At 40.0% G+C, this 15994-nt stretch overlaps 1 protein-coding gene across 4 annotated transcripts in view; it reads right to left on the reverse strand.

The window, feature by feature from the left end:
- rxfp2b (relaxin family peptide receptor 2b) overlaps nucleotides 1-15994 on the reverse strand; it is a 95309-nt gene that overhangs the window by 59765 nt on the left and 19550 nt on the right. For 3 of the 4 annotated variants that reach the window (XM_072264286.1, XM_072264290.1, XM_072264289.1), the window contains exons 2-4: nucleotides 7183-7329; nucleotides 5580-5654; nucleotides 1248-1353 (exon numbers count right to left, since the gene is read on the reverse strand). In XM_072264286.1, the coding sequence (XP_072120387.1) occupies nucleotides 1248-1353; nucleotides 5580-5654; nucleotides 7183-7329 (328 nt within the window). The remainder of the gene's footprint in view (nucleotides 1-1247; nucleotides 1354-5579; nucleotides 5655-7182; nucleotides 7330-15994) is intronic. The other variant, XM_072264288.1, reaches the window with a different exon arrangement.

A 15994-nucleotide genomic window follows, 5' to 3' on the forward strand; every position in this document is an offset into this window, starting at 1 on the left:
CTCCTTTTACATTGCAACTCATGCCGTTGACTGCAATTTTGCCCTATCATCAATCTCTCCTTGCTAGCAGACTCTCTACACATTGCCTCTGTTTGTAAACGAACTAACCCATCCTCAATCCCACCCCTCTAGTTCCCATCCCTCTGCCAAATTAGTTTAAACATGAAATGCTTATGATGGACATGAAAGGTATTGTATAAAAGATTTTCTGCACAGATCTTGTCCCGTTGTCTCCAGAATCAGAAGTTTTCAAACACACATTAACGTATTTTATCCTACACTTACCAATGTACGGCACTGGGCATAATCCAAGGGTTACTACTCTCGAGACCTTTTTCTTTTGCTCTTCTGTAACTCCTGAAACTCAGCTTTATACATTTCTTCCTGTGGTATTGGTTCTCATTGGGATCACAACTTCTGGGTGTTCTCCCTGCGCACTACCCCCACCCTAAATGTGCCACATTAATTGCTGTCCTTTAGATTGACGCCGGGGTGAAAATACATCATATGAAACTTATGGTGGTAGCTAGGTTACTGCCATTCTATTGAATCCCCAAGACAGCTAAATTTCTACTATTGTTCTCTATTTCTGCCTTTCCTACCTTCACTTCCTTCCAAATTGACATCCATTTGCAAGGTTTCTACAAATTGCATCACATTATGTTTTCAGCCTATATTTGTCTGTGGCAATCCAGCAAGTCTTCAAGCTCAGATACACTGTGTTTGAGTTTCAAGAGCTAGACACGGCTCCTGCATACCTGGTCAATTGGGACACACTGTGAAAAACTGTAGGCGACAAATTCTAGCTGACTCAATTACATTTTACCTCAAAGAGTCCCTTTTGATCCTCAGGTGTGTTTCAATCAGAATATCTCACATTCAATTTTATGTACCTGATCATCCCTATACTCCAATGTTATAGGAAAATGGTATTAAACTGTCAGACCATTGGTTTCCTTTGCTATCTGTTTCACTCGCCAGAAGACAGTATTTCGAAGAACAATGTTCTAACCAATTCTTTCCACATCATTATACTGTATTATAATAAACTGAAAACACTCTTAGCAATGTTGCAAAAACACATTCTTTCTAAATTGTTACCTTGTATTATTTTTTCATATAGAATTGTTACACTTTAAGGATGAAAATCCCACACTTAAAAGAGTTTTAATGCAAATAAATGCTTTTATTTCCTGTCATGGCCAATAAATAAACTTACAAAACAAAACATAAATAGAATTACTTACAGAAAAGTCACATTTCCTGAAACCTGAGGCACTTTGTGTAGTTTCTTGTTCTCACATTTCACTTGTGTTTCTTTGCAATCACATATTTGTGGGAAATGTTGAAGTGCTGTAAATTAAGAATCATATTCAAAACACATTAATTGTTATATTGCTAATCAAGCTTGATTCTCTGCAAATTGATATGAGAAATGGAAAAAAAAGTTCAAGTAGATTAGAATATTTATATTCTGGATTGTTCAATTTGAACTAAAGCTAACTTGGGAGATGGTCATTCACAATGAAACTGTGGCATTTCAAAAAGACTTTTACATGCTGTTTATGGAGCTCCCACTAATTCCAGAAAGAATAGGCAAAGGTTTTGAAATTAACTATTTAATTAATTTTTTTCAAAAAGGGAGGAGGAAGAAAGCAGAAAATGACAGGTGAATTAACCTAACATCAGATGTAGGGAAAATGTTGTAACATATTATGAAAGATGGTATCACATTGTGCTTAGAGAAAAAAAAACTTGAAGTGATCAGAGAAATTCAACAAAGTTTTGTGAAAGGGAAGTCAAATTTGATCAATTTATTGGAGTCCTTTGGAGAAGTAATGGGCTATAGATAAAAGGGAGTGTAGTGGATATAGGTTTTCAGAAGGCTTATGATAAATTGACACATCAGATTTACTGCTAAAAACAAAGCTCATTGATTAGGATACAACATACTGATATCAGATTGGCTGACTAACTGGAAACAGAGTAGGCATAAATAGTTATCTGTTTGGCAAGATGAAAGAAGATACAAGAAGCCTTTTATTCCTTTCTATAGATGCTTCCTGACCTGCTGAGTTCTTCTGGCATCGTGTGTGTGTGTGCCTTAAGAATTGGGCCTAATCTTTCTACGATTTATTGGACAAAGGCACTGAAGCCTAGTTGCTACATTTGCTGATGACACAAATATAGATAGGAAGACGGAACTGTGCAGAAGATACAAGGAGGCTTCAAAGGATTAGAGACAGATTAAGTGAGTAAACAAAGGTCTGCAATAGAAGAATAAAGTGGAGAAATGATAAATTATCCATTTTGGCGGGAGCAGCAAAATTGCATTTTATCCAGATAGTGAAAGATTGTAGAGCTCTCTGATCTGGGCACTTCAGTTCATGTTTTGAGTAATGAGGAAAACTATCATAATATTGTAATTTATTGCTAGGCAAATCAACTACAAAAAATAGGGAGGTTTTGCTTCAGTTACATAAAGCACTGATGAAACCACCTGGACTACTGTTTATAGTCTTGGCCTTTATTTAAGGAAGGATGTTAATGTATTGGAAGTGGTTCAGAGAAGATACACTAGACCAGTATATTAAATGAGCAGACTGTCTTGTGAGGACAGCTTATGTTTAAAGCCATTGGAGTTTAGGAGGATGAGAGGAAACTTAATTGAAACATTTACAATTTTGAGGGTTCTTAACAGGTGGAAAGAGCAGATATTTTCTCTTGGGGAAGCATCTCGTCCTAGGGATCATAGTTTAAAGATTAGAATCACCTACTTAATAGAGAGATGAGATGTAATGTTTTCTTTCAAATGGTCAAGTTTCTTTTGAAGCCTTCTCCTCGAAAGAATAGTAAACGCAGAGATTTTAAATATTTTCCTAACAGTGGTAGATGGATATTTGATAAGCGAGGAGTGAAAGATTATCCCTGATAGATGGGTGTAACATAGCTGAAGTTTTAAGTAAGTATGTTGGGATTTTATTAAATTAATGAATTGGCTTGAGAAAACAAATGATCTATTCCTGCTCCTAACTGAAATGTTTACATGTTTTTAAATTCTATGTAAAATTTCATCTTTGTGTTCAAATTTCTTCATCGTCTCAACTTTCCCAAATCTCATCCAGTCTGAAACCTTCCATGACCCCTTTACCCATCCAACTCCAGCTTAATGTTTCATCTACAAATTATTTTGCTCCATAATTGGGCACTCTGCCTTTAGCCTGCCCTAATCTGTAGATGTGCATCTCTAGATCTCTCCATCTTCTTCATCTCCTTTAAGATCCCTTACAAACTCTCCTTTGACTCAGTTTTGAATATCTCCTTTTACTGCAGTGCTAACTTTTATTTGAATGCATTTTTGTGATGCTCCTTGAGATATTTTGATATAGCAAAATGATCATTGTAAATGAAATTTGTAAAACTGAAGTTTTATCCCAGTTCTAGTATTTTTAGCATACCAGTTAGTAGAGAATGATTTACATATGTTCCACTCAGTGATGCTTCACTGGTCTTGATTCTAGGCATTCTATCTGCCAGGTTTCCGCAGAATGCTCAAATACAACAATGGCCAAAAATGAATTCATTGATCAAAAATAGCATTCAAGCCCATCAAAATATCAGCCTCTGTGAAGCTTGTACATCCTCAATAGAGTCAACACTCCACACTTTAAGAAAGGAGGAAGGCAGCAGAAAGGAAATTATACACCAGTTAACCTGACCTCAGTGGTTGGGAAGATGTTAGAGTCAATTTTTAAGAATGAGGTGATGGAGTATTTGGTGACACAGGACAAGATAGTACTAAGTCAGCATGGTTTCCTTCAGGGAAAATCCTGCCTGACAAACCTGTTGGAATTCTTTGAGGATATTACAAGTAGGATAGATAAAGGGGATGCAGCGAATGTTGTATGTTTGGACTTTCAAAATGCCTTTGACAAGGTGCCACACATGAGACTGCTTACCAAGTTAAGAGCCTGTGGTATTACAGGAAAGTTACTAACATGGTTGGAGCATTGGCTGATTGGTAGAAGGCAGCAAACGGAAATAAAATTATCTTTTTCTGGTTAGCTGCCAGTGCTTAGCGGTGTTCTGCAGGGGTCGGTGTTGGGACCACTTCTTTTTATGCTGTACATAAATGATTTAGATGATAGAATAGATGGCTTTGTTGTCAAGTTTGCAGATGATATGAAGATTGGTGGAGGGGCAGGTAGTGTTGAGGAAACAGGTAGGCTGCAGAAGGACTTAGACAGATTAGGAGAACGGGCAAGAAAGTGGCAAATGAAATACAATGTTGGAAAATGCATGGTCATTCACTTTGGTAGTAGGAATAAATGTGCGGACTATTTTCTAAACAGGGAGAAAATCCAGGAATCTGAGATGCAAAGGAACTTGGGAGTCCTTGTGCAGAATGCCCTGAAGGTTAACTTGCAGATTGAGTCGGTGGTGAGGAAGGCAAATGCTATGTTAGCATTCATTTCAAGCGGTCTAGAATACAAGAGCAGGGATGTGATGCTGAGGCTTTATAAGGCACTGACGAGGCCGCACCATGAGTATTGTGAACAGTTTTGGGCCCATCGTCTTATAAAAGGTATGCTGGCATTGGAGAGGGTCCAGAGGAGGTTTACAAGGATGATTCCAGGAATGAAAGGGTTATCATTCGAGGAACATTTGGTGGCTCTGGGTCTGTACTCACTGGAATTCAGAAGGATGGAGGGGTATCTCACTGAAAACTTTCGAATGTTGAAAGGCTTAGACAGAATAGATGTGGAAAGGGTGTTTCCTGTGGTGGGAGAGTCTAGGGCACAGCCTCAGGATAGAAGGCTGCCCTTTCAAAACAGAGATGTGGAGAAATTTCTTTAGCCAAAGGTGGTGAATTTGTGGAATTTGTTGCCACATGCAGCCGTGGAGGCCAGGTCGTTGGATGTATTTACGGCAGAGATAGACAGGTTTTTGATTGGACATAGCATCAAAGGTTACGGGGAGAAAGCCGGGAACTGGGATTGAGGAGGAGAGGAAAAAAAGGATCAACCAAGATTGAATGGCTGAGCAGACTCAATGGGCCAAATGGCCTAATTCTGCTCCAATGTCTTATGGTCTTATGGTCAATATTCTTTCTCTGTTCTTCAACTAGCTTTATTATGCAGACCCTTCACTAAAAACATGTATTTTCATCCATCTCTGACCTGTGAGCTGCTCAAAAGTATTTTGGTGCAAGTGAAACACAACATGAAAATTGTTTGTATCTTGGACAGATTCCATCAGAAGGCCATTGGATTAAGTCTGTCCAACAATTCTGACTAGAATCAGTCAGCAGAAATTTGTCACCATGAAATCCAAAGCTAGAAATGGTTTCCTAATCCCACCAATCTCTATGTTAATAACTATCCAAAATTATGAAAATTACAACATTTTTATTTTACTTCCAGGCATGTGCAAAACCTTTATAGTTCACTTCATCATTCCAAATTTATTTCTAGAATGTCAGAGTATTATTCTTCTGTCAAGAAATAGGTTCCAGTTTTATTGGGTTTTAAAACAATCCTCAGACACATAAACATGTTTGGAGTAACTCAATCACTTACAGCAATCTTCTGACAATTTATTGTGAGTTGGCCTAAAATAGGTTTCAAACGTAACTGCGAAACCAGTATCATCATCTAAAAGGAAAGACAGGAAAGCACATTGTAATAACTTTCAGAAACAAAATGTAACTGATGCTGAGTCGGGAACAAAAGGCCTTGTAAACTAAGGATTACGAATGACATTAATATAAGCAATTATTTGGTTACATCAGAGTAGAAAAACAGAAACTTCAACAGCATCCTGATTTCTGCAACTCTTGGTACAGTAATTACATATATTATAAAGTCAGTTCATATTTTAACACAGTGGATTCCAGTTCATTGGGACACTTTGTGACCAATATATATTGGCCCAGTTAAGCAGCTGCACTAATTAGCCAAAGTTTCAAGGAAAGATTTTAAAAGATACGAAACAAAGATAATGTACTGTTTAACTGTGTAACAAATTATATATTTAAATGAAATACAGAACAAATTAAAACACTGCCAATAGTACTACAGAACTGTGTATTGGTTCCTAATAGTTATCCATGGAGGAATTCATCCAGTATATTCATGAAAAGCAAGAAAAGGCGCCATATATATTCTAAGGTAAGGAAGTACACTACTTGGTAAATTTGCAATGTCATGTACAGCAGCGGTCCCCAACCACCGGGCCGCGGACCGGTACCAGGCCGCAAAGCATGTGCTACCGGGCCGTGAGGAAACGATATGAGTCAGCTGCACCTTTCCTCATTCCCTGACACGCATTGTTGAACTTGAACATAGGGTTGCCAATTGTCCCATATTTGCCAGGACATCCCGTATATTGGGCTAAATTGGTTTGTCCCATAACGGCTGCCCTTGTCCTGTATTTCCCCCACTAAGGTAGAGCGTTCCTTTGAAACCTTTCATGCCAAAATGGCGTAAAGTGAAGAAGCAATTGCCATTAATTTATATGGGAAAATTTTTTGAGCATTCCCAGACCCCAAAAAATAACCTAATAAATCATACCAAATAACACATAGAACCAAAAATAAATAACACTAACATATAGTAAAAGTAGGAATGATATGATAAATACACAGCCTATATAAAGTAGAAATAATGTATGTACAGTATAGCCGGGAAGATGAAGGCAAAACCAATTTGTGGGGAAAAAATAATCGGCACGTACACGCATGCGCACACAGGTGCCTGCGCAAGGCTTCATGGTCATGGTAGTCTTTCCTGGGGTAAAGTGTTCCGGGATTTGACTGCTACTTTTGTCCCTTATTTGGGAGTGAGAAAGTTGGCAACCCTAACTGTAAAAGACATGTTGAGGTGAGTTTAACCCTACTTGACAACCGCCCCCCCTCCCCGCCCCTGGGTCGGCTGGTCCGCAAGAATATTGTCAATATTAAACCAGTCCGCGGTGCAAAAAAGGTTGGGGACCCCTGATGTATGGTAATCCCACAACTTTGCTGAATTGACAACTTAAACACTGAATACTGGGACCACATTCCCACATTCAAGTAAAATGTAACAATATGCCAAACTATATTTAATTTTCCAACTTTGGATTTTCCTAACCAGTACACACAGGACAGTTTACACCATTTCATGCGATAAAAACATGCATTACCACAGTTTTCCTCGTCAGCTCCGTTTTCACAGTCTTCAATTTTATTGCAATGCAGGTGCTGCGGCAGACATAGTGAGATATTCCCGCATGGGAAAAATCCAACAGGGCAATGACGATTCTGAGGGTTAGTTATTGTTGTCATGACTTCTATAGTGGGCAGAGAGAGAATTAATAAAGCACTCCAATAAAGTTATTTAAACATCAACTATGAAATATTTCTTATTTTCAAGTGTGATTTACAATTTATTGATGTATATAATTTCAGAAACTTAATAAGTCAGGCAATATTTCAAAATGTATAAGGAACAAAAATCACAAAGTACAAAACTGAACGAAAAAGAACAAACTGTTTGATAAGTGCCAAACTTAAAATTGATCCAGGTCAATATGAACCAACAAAATAATTGGTATTTTTTTCTAATTAGCTCACAATTCTGTTCTTCCTATGAAAGGGCTCTGGTTATACACGTGAGCCTAAGCATATGACACCAGTCTTTCACACTATAGATTACAACCATGCCAAATCTCCTCTGTGCAAACTTCAAAACACACTTTTCAACTGGGATTAAAAATAGCAATTACACACAGAAGCCTTGTCTACTATTGATCTCTTCTCAGGGAGATGCTGATAAAAGTTGGTAGAGCCCTTGAATAGTCTATTATTAGCTCAGCAAATATCTGTACAGAACTCATAAATGTGACTCGGTAGTTCTGCACCTTTATATCACTTCACCAAACAAATTATAGAGGTCACAATCACAGAAGTCGAAGAAATTGCACCAGTAACATTATTTCAGAAAACTCCAGATCTGCTCTCACTTTATTTTGCTGAATTTGCCTCATGCACCTATTTCAGCCAGCAATCTCAAGTTCACATCAGTTATGGTATAAAAGCAAAGATGTGATAAGTGTCCTGACAATGCATTAGTGAATTGACACAGCCATCTCTTTGTCTCAGCATGGTATGATTTTATGTGGCTCATGTACATTGCTCTGAAAATGCCAATGTGCATGTTCTGCGAAACAGGTATCTTCATTGGCAGTTTCAACTAGAAATCTAAAAAAAAAATTAGTTGTTATAAAACGAATAATGGGACATTTTCTGAAATCTTCTGTCTGTGCCAGCTAACCTGTGATTAAAGAAAAGATTTTTTAAGAAAAATATTGCCAACTGGCAAGCATGAATGCAAGACCCCAACTATTTCCTTGCAATTTTGAAGCATAATGCCCTCCAGGAGTAACAAACTGGAAAGGAAATTATCAGGAGTAATTTTATATTAAATATGTCTTGTCATAATGAATAACAAAGACAACTGACTTGCTATATTCCAAAAGGAAAAATTGAGCAATGACTAGATTTAGATTTTGGATAACTATAGTGTAAATGAAACCGGGTCTCATGTTATAATGATAAATTAGTGAAACTTGTATTACTTCTTCAGAAAAGAAAATTAAGCAATGGATCCTGAAGTATTTAGCCCACAGAAGAATGGAGATGTACAGTAGCTTCCTCCCAAAAGCAGTAAATTGCATTAATTAATTCCAGTGAAAGATCTGATAAATAATTTCTTCTAAATGATAATAATGACAATCAACTATTCTGTTTATATTGCCAATTTTTACTAATTTCTAGTACAATTTTAATGCAATCTATTTTTGCCTGTTTTTAGAGAAGAATTCATTTTCAGAGTATAATCTGAAATAAAATAACTTATTTCACAGGAAACATCCCTTGTAGGTAAATTAATGCAAAATGGTTCTGATGTATTCTATGGTTCATGGAAATTATTTTTACAAGTCCCCGGAAACCATACCAAAAAGAATAATGTTCTTCTGATATCTTCGTACCTCGCCTTCTATGATCATGACGTTCTGTCTCATACCCTAAATTTGCAGGTAGCTGGGCTGTACCAATCCCCTTCATTTTTTTTAAGTAATCGATTCCTTGGGGGATCACTAGTGAATTTAAATAAGGTCACCTGTCTCAAATAACCAAATGAAAATCAAAATAGTTGTACGTGCTGAAAATCTAAGATAAAAGCAAAAACAAAAAATGCTGGGAATATGCAGCAACTCAGGGAAAATCTGTGAAGATCACTAGAATTGTTGACCTTAAACGTTGGCCTTGTTTCTCTTTCTACTGATGCTGTTGGACTTGCTGAGTTTTTACAGCAGCTTCTGTTTTTACCTCACTATTGAAAAGAATGGGAAAACAACATACCCAATGAAGTTCTCACTTTCATGTCAAATTTATCCAAGTTTATGCTATATAACAAATTATATTAAGTAACATTACAGCATCTGACTAACCCAATTTTCTCCTTCACTGCGCAGATTGGTTCAACTTTACTGTTCATGATAGTTATAAAGTTTCAAGCACATAGCGGAAACTTCACTCATATTACATATAACTTCATGGTGAATACTGTCTTTCATCATTGGACATTGTCAGTAAAGCTACTTGGAACTGCAAAACAAGATTGATTTATCAAAAGGATTCTCTTTAACTTGACCCAGAATGGAAAGGAACTTGTTTCATATTTCTCAGCTACGCTATTTTTTTTGTTAATTCCAGACATCCCACCCTGCAAAAACGCATTTCAGGGAGGTAGCACCATCAATTTGTGGCAGACTCCCGGGAGAGGTGGGATGTCTGCAATAGAGTAGCTCCTTAGCAGCTAGCCAGCTAGTTTAAATAACGTTAGCTATGCTAATGAACGAATGACACCTGTTAAACTCACCTCAACATGTCTTTTACAGTCTTAACCCACCATGGGCAATAGAAAAGTCACTGTTGCAAACAGTGCAGCGAGCAACACTGTCATTATTTTGACCCCTATTAGGCAGGGGTACACTTTAGTGTAGTCTGGGGTGACTTACATTTTATATTTTTTGGAACACTCTGCCATGGCACGTTCTCACTCACGCTCTCAAGTGCTCTCGCTTGCTTTCGCTCTCACTCACTCACTTGCTTGCTCTCGCTCTCTCGCTTGCTTTCTCTTTCGCTTGCTTGCTTGCTCTCGCTCTCTCTCTCGCGCGCGCTCTCTCTCATGGTCGCTCTCGCGCTCTCTCTTGCTTTCTCTCGTGCGCTCTCTCTCGTGGTCAGTCTCGCATTCTCTCTTGCTTTCTCTCGCTCGCTCTCAAAATAATTGATTTCCATGATATTGTATATAATTTGCGGGCATCAGGGAGCCACTATTAATATGCGAGAGACTCCCGGAACTTCCGGGAGAGGTGGGATGTCTGTAATTCTAGTATTATGAGTGCTATTTGATGTTGAAACAATGGGTGAAAATTTGCAGAAAAATAGTCTTTGTGTACAATATTATGCATTTAACGTAACTGCATAAGAATGGTACATTGGAGTCCTCAATTTTGGGAATATGATTTATTTGGTCTGAAAATGGAACATGGAACCAATGGGACATGGCATGTTTAATAGTTCTTGCAATTCTTACAACAGATAACATTCTTCTGTCCATGAATAACTTTCCATAAAGTGAAATGGAATTTATAAAATGAAAGGTACATTCTGAATCGATAAGAAGTGCCTTCAGAGTCTTTGACACTGTATCAGCTTAATCACTTCACTTTGGTGTGATCATTTTTGACAGTATCATTTTATTCTCTTAGCAGAACTCTCTGTTGGAAAAGTGACAGCAATTTTCTCTATCAATTTCTAAATGCTATAATGTGACTGAGTTACATGTACATCTGGTTTTGATTTACCTTGAAATTACCCGGAGAGAATTTGTTCACTCATTGACCCACTATTCAGGCTGAAGAGGATTATAATAGTTATTATTATTATTAGGTCTACGTGTATTTTAGTGTAGCTTGACATGTTGGCAATCTTTCCCTCATTCCATTCTGCAGTAGATCCCAAAGACTGAACTCATGATTGGAATTGTATATGTTTTAGCTACAGCGACAATCAACTGTGGCCAGTTGAACAGAATTGCATGAAAAAGTGTATTCAAGATGTGAACTGTCAAAAAGATGATGAGAAAGGAAACAAAGTTTATATGGTGGATCTCTCCAACAACATTAATGGAGAGATATTGGACACCAGGGAAATGTTGATAGAGTCCATTAAAAGCCGGCAAAATACTATAACTCCTCTGCATCAGTTACCTTTATACTACTGTGTTCATTACATGCTGAGTTATAAAATACACATGGACTAAAATGTTAACTGTCCTGTGCTATCACCAGTGGGATCATCAGTTGATCTGCCACCTGTCTTCAGGAGTTTCAGCCCGCTAATGATCAAGACTCCTTCGAGGTGGTGGGCCAGCAGTGCTAAAGCACCACCTCCCACTGGTGAGCTTAAAAACTTGGTATCTGCCTCTATCAGAGTTGTTGGTCACTTCCATCCAACAGATAGTCTGCTCTTCAGGTGTCTATGCAACTGCTGAAGTGTTTGCAAGATATATATACAATGTCTGACTATTTGCCCCTCTGGACATACTTGGTCCACACCCATGCTGATCCTTTCTCTGCTGCCTCAGCTACAGCCCTGCTGTTTGACTTGATCTCTCTTCTAGTGAAGCCAAGGTCACGGAGCCACTTCTGGAGAGTGAACGTAATAAACCCACGGCAGCCTACTTCGAATGGATAGCATGAGACCTTCCACCCTCTGTCTCTGCACTCTGATCTTAACTCTGCATACTTGGTTAACTTGTGCTCATGGGCTTCATCGATGTCGTCTTCCCAGGGGACTGTGAGTTCACCAATAACCGCTTCTCTACTGGTATCAGACCATACGATTATATCTGGACACAATGTTCTGAAAGCTATTTGCTCTGGGAAACTGTCTTTCCCGTCCAAGTCAGCCTTGACACACCAATCAATGGCTGAAGAAAGTATGCTTGATCGTGAGCCTATGCTGTACACCCTTGACTTGGAGCCTTCTTTCACAAATGATATGCGATGTTCTGTGCAGCATGGGGCATGAGATAAGTTGTGCTCCAGTACTCTCTGCTCAACCACTTCTGTTACAACTTTGAGAACGTTGTTATGTCTCCACGTGTACATGCCGCTGGAAAGATTGACTCTGCATGCACTCAAGATATGTTGAAGTGTTCCCTTCTCACCACAAGCAGCACACCTGTCTGTCTTATCTTCATACCAGGTGCTGAGGCTGGCAGGTGTTGGGAGCAAATCGTACGCTGCTCTTCATAAAAAAGAAATGCGGAGCGGTTCCATCTGCCACAGAACATTCCAAGATAGGTGTCGTTGTTCAACACTTTCCCACCGGGTCCAAGCCCCTCGTTTGGCCAGGCCAGCTGCTTTAGTTAACCTCTTCTCCTCTTCTACCTCTTGTATTTCTTGTGTTACAAGCTCATGGTGCTCCTTACCTGTAGAAGATGACCACCACTTGTGGGTTGTCCATCCAAGTCCCTGGCGGCCTAGCTAGATAGCCCCAACTGTCTCCTTGTGCTTCAATCTGGACTCTGCCTCATCAACTGCTACACCGGCTGACCACTTCCTGCCTGATCTCACATCCGGCTGGGTGTTCTTGATGACAGGGTCTTTTGAGTCTCGAAGCATCAAGAATGATCTTACCTTGGTTACCTTGACCTCCTCAACAAGGGATTGCACTGGGATGGTAAGCTTTGTCTGGCTACTGTGGACTACAACATTGGTGAGGCCGCTTGGTACTCCAAGCCACTTCTTCACATACTTGTTGATCTTCCGTTCCATTGCCTCAACGTGGGACATTGCCACTTCATAGACAGTTAGTGGCCACATTATTCGTGGCATCAGTCCGTACTGCAAGCACCACAACTTCAACTTGCCAGGCAAGCCACACTCGTCAACAGACATCAGACCTCTGGTGATCTGTTCTCCTGTCTCTTGAACCCTCTTGGTGTCTCTCAGCTCCTCTGTGTACCATTGCCCGTGGCTCTTAACTGGTTGGTCCTGAATGGATGGAATCTCCTCTCCACAAAGGGTGAAATGAAAGTCAACCAGCTTTCCTCTCCTAAGAACAAGGCTCCTTGACTTCTTGGTCTTGAACTTCATTTTTCCCCAATCCATTGGCTCCTCGAGTCTAGATAGTACATTTTCCACTGCCTCCGTGCGGGGACCCAAAAGGGTAAGATCCTCCCATGAACGTTCGTATTGGTGGTAACTCCTCTCCGCCATCAAGTGCGGCACCTGGTCCCATTGATTCTGCAGCCCTCACAATAACCTCCATGGCTAACACAAAAAGGATGGGTGAAATTGCACACCCCATTGGGATTCCAACATCCAAGCTCTGCCACCTAGTTGTAAACTGCTGAGTGGAAAACCTCATCCGGAAATCGTTGTAGTACTGCATAACAAAGTTCCTCACCTTAGCTGGAATCCATAGGAATTCCATCGCAAACTCAATCAGGACATGGGGAACAGAACCATATGCATTTGCCAGATCAAGCCAAACTACAGCCAGATTTCTTCTCAACCTTTTTGACTCCTGGATGGTATGCCATATCATACTAGAATGTTCAAGGCATCCTGGGAAGCCTGGTATTCCTGCCTTCTGCACAGATGTATTTACTAATCCATTTTCAATCACAAATGAAGATATTCTTTCTGCCAGAATGCCAAACATAATCTTCCCCTCTACATTCAGGAGTGAAATTGGTCGGACCTGATTCAATGTAGAAGAATTCTCTTCCTTCGGGATGTATACTCCTTCAGCCTCACTCCATGACAAAGGAACAACACCTTGTCTCCACACCACCTTTAACAATCCCCACAAGTATTTCCTCAGCTCTTCACACTTCTTGAACACCTTATACGGCACTCCATTAGGTCCTGGCACTGAGCCTGACCTTGCCTTTCTGATGAACCGTTTGACTTCTGCCAGTTGGGGTTCTGACAGATCAAACTTCACTCCTGGCTTGATAGGTTTCACAAGCCCTGAAATGTCAAGCAAAGTCCCGCTGTTCATTAGAGTAAGTGCTTGCCAGGTGATCCTCAAGTTCTTGTTGAGAGATGTTAAGCTGCCCGCTCTTACTTTGTTCAAACAGTTTCTTTGTGAACTCGTGAGGGTTCTCAAAGAACGACTTTCTTGCCTCCTCTCTCTTCTTTCTCTTTTTATGTTGTGACTCTGCACAACGTAGTGAAGCTAACTTTATTCGAAAATGCTCTTGGAGATCAGCAAGCCCTGGCTTGTCACCCTCAGTTGCTACTTTCCACCTCTGTCTCAATGATCTAAGCTCTGTCCTCAACCTACTAATCTCCTTCTGGCGCCTGCTTGGTTGCTGTGTAGGCTTCATTTTCTTCAACTCAACCAAACCAAACCTGTACTTTCCAACATCGTAAATCATATCACACATCACTTCCAACTTTCTCTTTGATGTTCCCGAGAGTGTTCTCCAACATCATACTGATGTCCTCATCAAATACATGCCAAGCCTTCTCATCTGCCATTGCTGGCCACTTGACCTTCCCCTTCTTCTCTACCTCCTCACCACCGCCATCATGTGAAGAATCTGCCTGGGTACTGTGGTCTGAAACCTGACCTGGGTTATCTCTCGTCTAACCTGGAGTATGATGATGCTCTCCAGAGCAAATCGCTGTGGCTTGTGAATCAGTGGTTGAAAAGACCACATCATCTGTGCTTGGTGAAGAAATCTCATCTTCATCCACTGGGATGGAATAGCACTTCAACTTTGCTTGGTGGACACGTAAACCTTTAATGCCGGAAAACACTCTCCCACACCAACACACTGGACACTCAGAGCCTCTTATCCTAGCACTTGGTCGTAGTTGCTCCCTGTAATTAACTGTATCCCTCCGATTGGGTCCATCATTCTCCCTCCCTCTCGGAGGACCCCGAGGGTATGGTTCTCCATGTAAACTAGAAGCTTCAAGAGGTGGGTGCTCTTCTGAGCTGGTGCCCGGACTGCCAATCCTGACACCCCCGGTGCCAGTCTTTCCTTAAGGAAACGGCTGTTGACATTTTCTGTGAACATATTCAAGGGTCTTACACAAATGGGAACATTTGATAATTAATTCCTTTTCAAATTTCTCGGAGCTAGAATTAAGAAGGCAATGGCTGATCAGTGATAGGACAGTGGCCAACCATGATATCCCAGATATGTGGACCAGAGGCAATGGGTTATAGTTAACAGCAGGCAAACTTATATTCTCCCCAAGGGATTGACAGGTGGGTCACCAGTCAGCTAGCTCCTACCTTCCTCAGAATGGTAAAGGCAGGGAAAGCTGGCAAAGTGGCCAAAGAACTGGTGGCGAAGTCTAAATCCAATTTATATTTGATATTTGCTCCACTTGTACTGGGACAATCCCCAGATTCAGATTCATCAGTGTCATTTTCCCTCACAGGACCAGCAATTTACTGATCATACTGAAGTTTCTCCTGAACATGTTTCAGGAACACCTCCCTTTTCTGCTCAGTGCTATTTCTATCCCATCCTATTTTTGGATAGATGAAATCCCTCATTGTTGCTACTCTATGGAACTGACACATTGACACATTTCTCTGCATATTTGCTCCTCAGTATCCTCCCACTGATTGATGACCGACAGAGCAGCTTCTATGGTGTAATCATACTCCTCTATTAATTAGTAACATGAAACAAAAAGAACCTGTCCTTGAGTATTCCAGCATATTCTCTTTCCTGAAACATTTTCCTTAATCAAGACCATTACTCCATATGCGTTCCTCCCTTTCTGAACACCTTCTACAAATAAATATTTGGAACCATTCCTATCTAATTTTAGCTAGGTCAATGTTATGACACACTATAATGCAGTCAGTTACCCTTGCACTCCACCTAACTTGTTTAATATTCATTCT

This window comes from Mobula birostris, chromosome 7, assembly GCF_030028105.1.
Source record: "Mobula birostris isolate sMobBir1 chromosome 7, sMobBir1.hap1, whole genome shotgun sequence".
NCBI lineage: Eukaryota > Metazoa > Chordata > Chondrichthyes > Myliobatiformes > Myliobatidae > Mobula > Mobula birostris.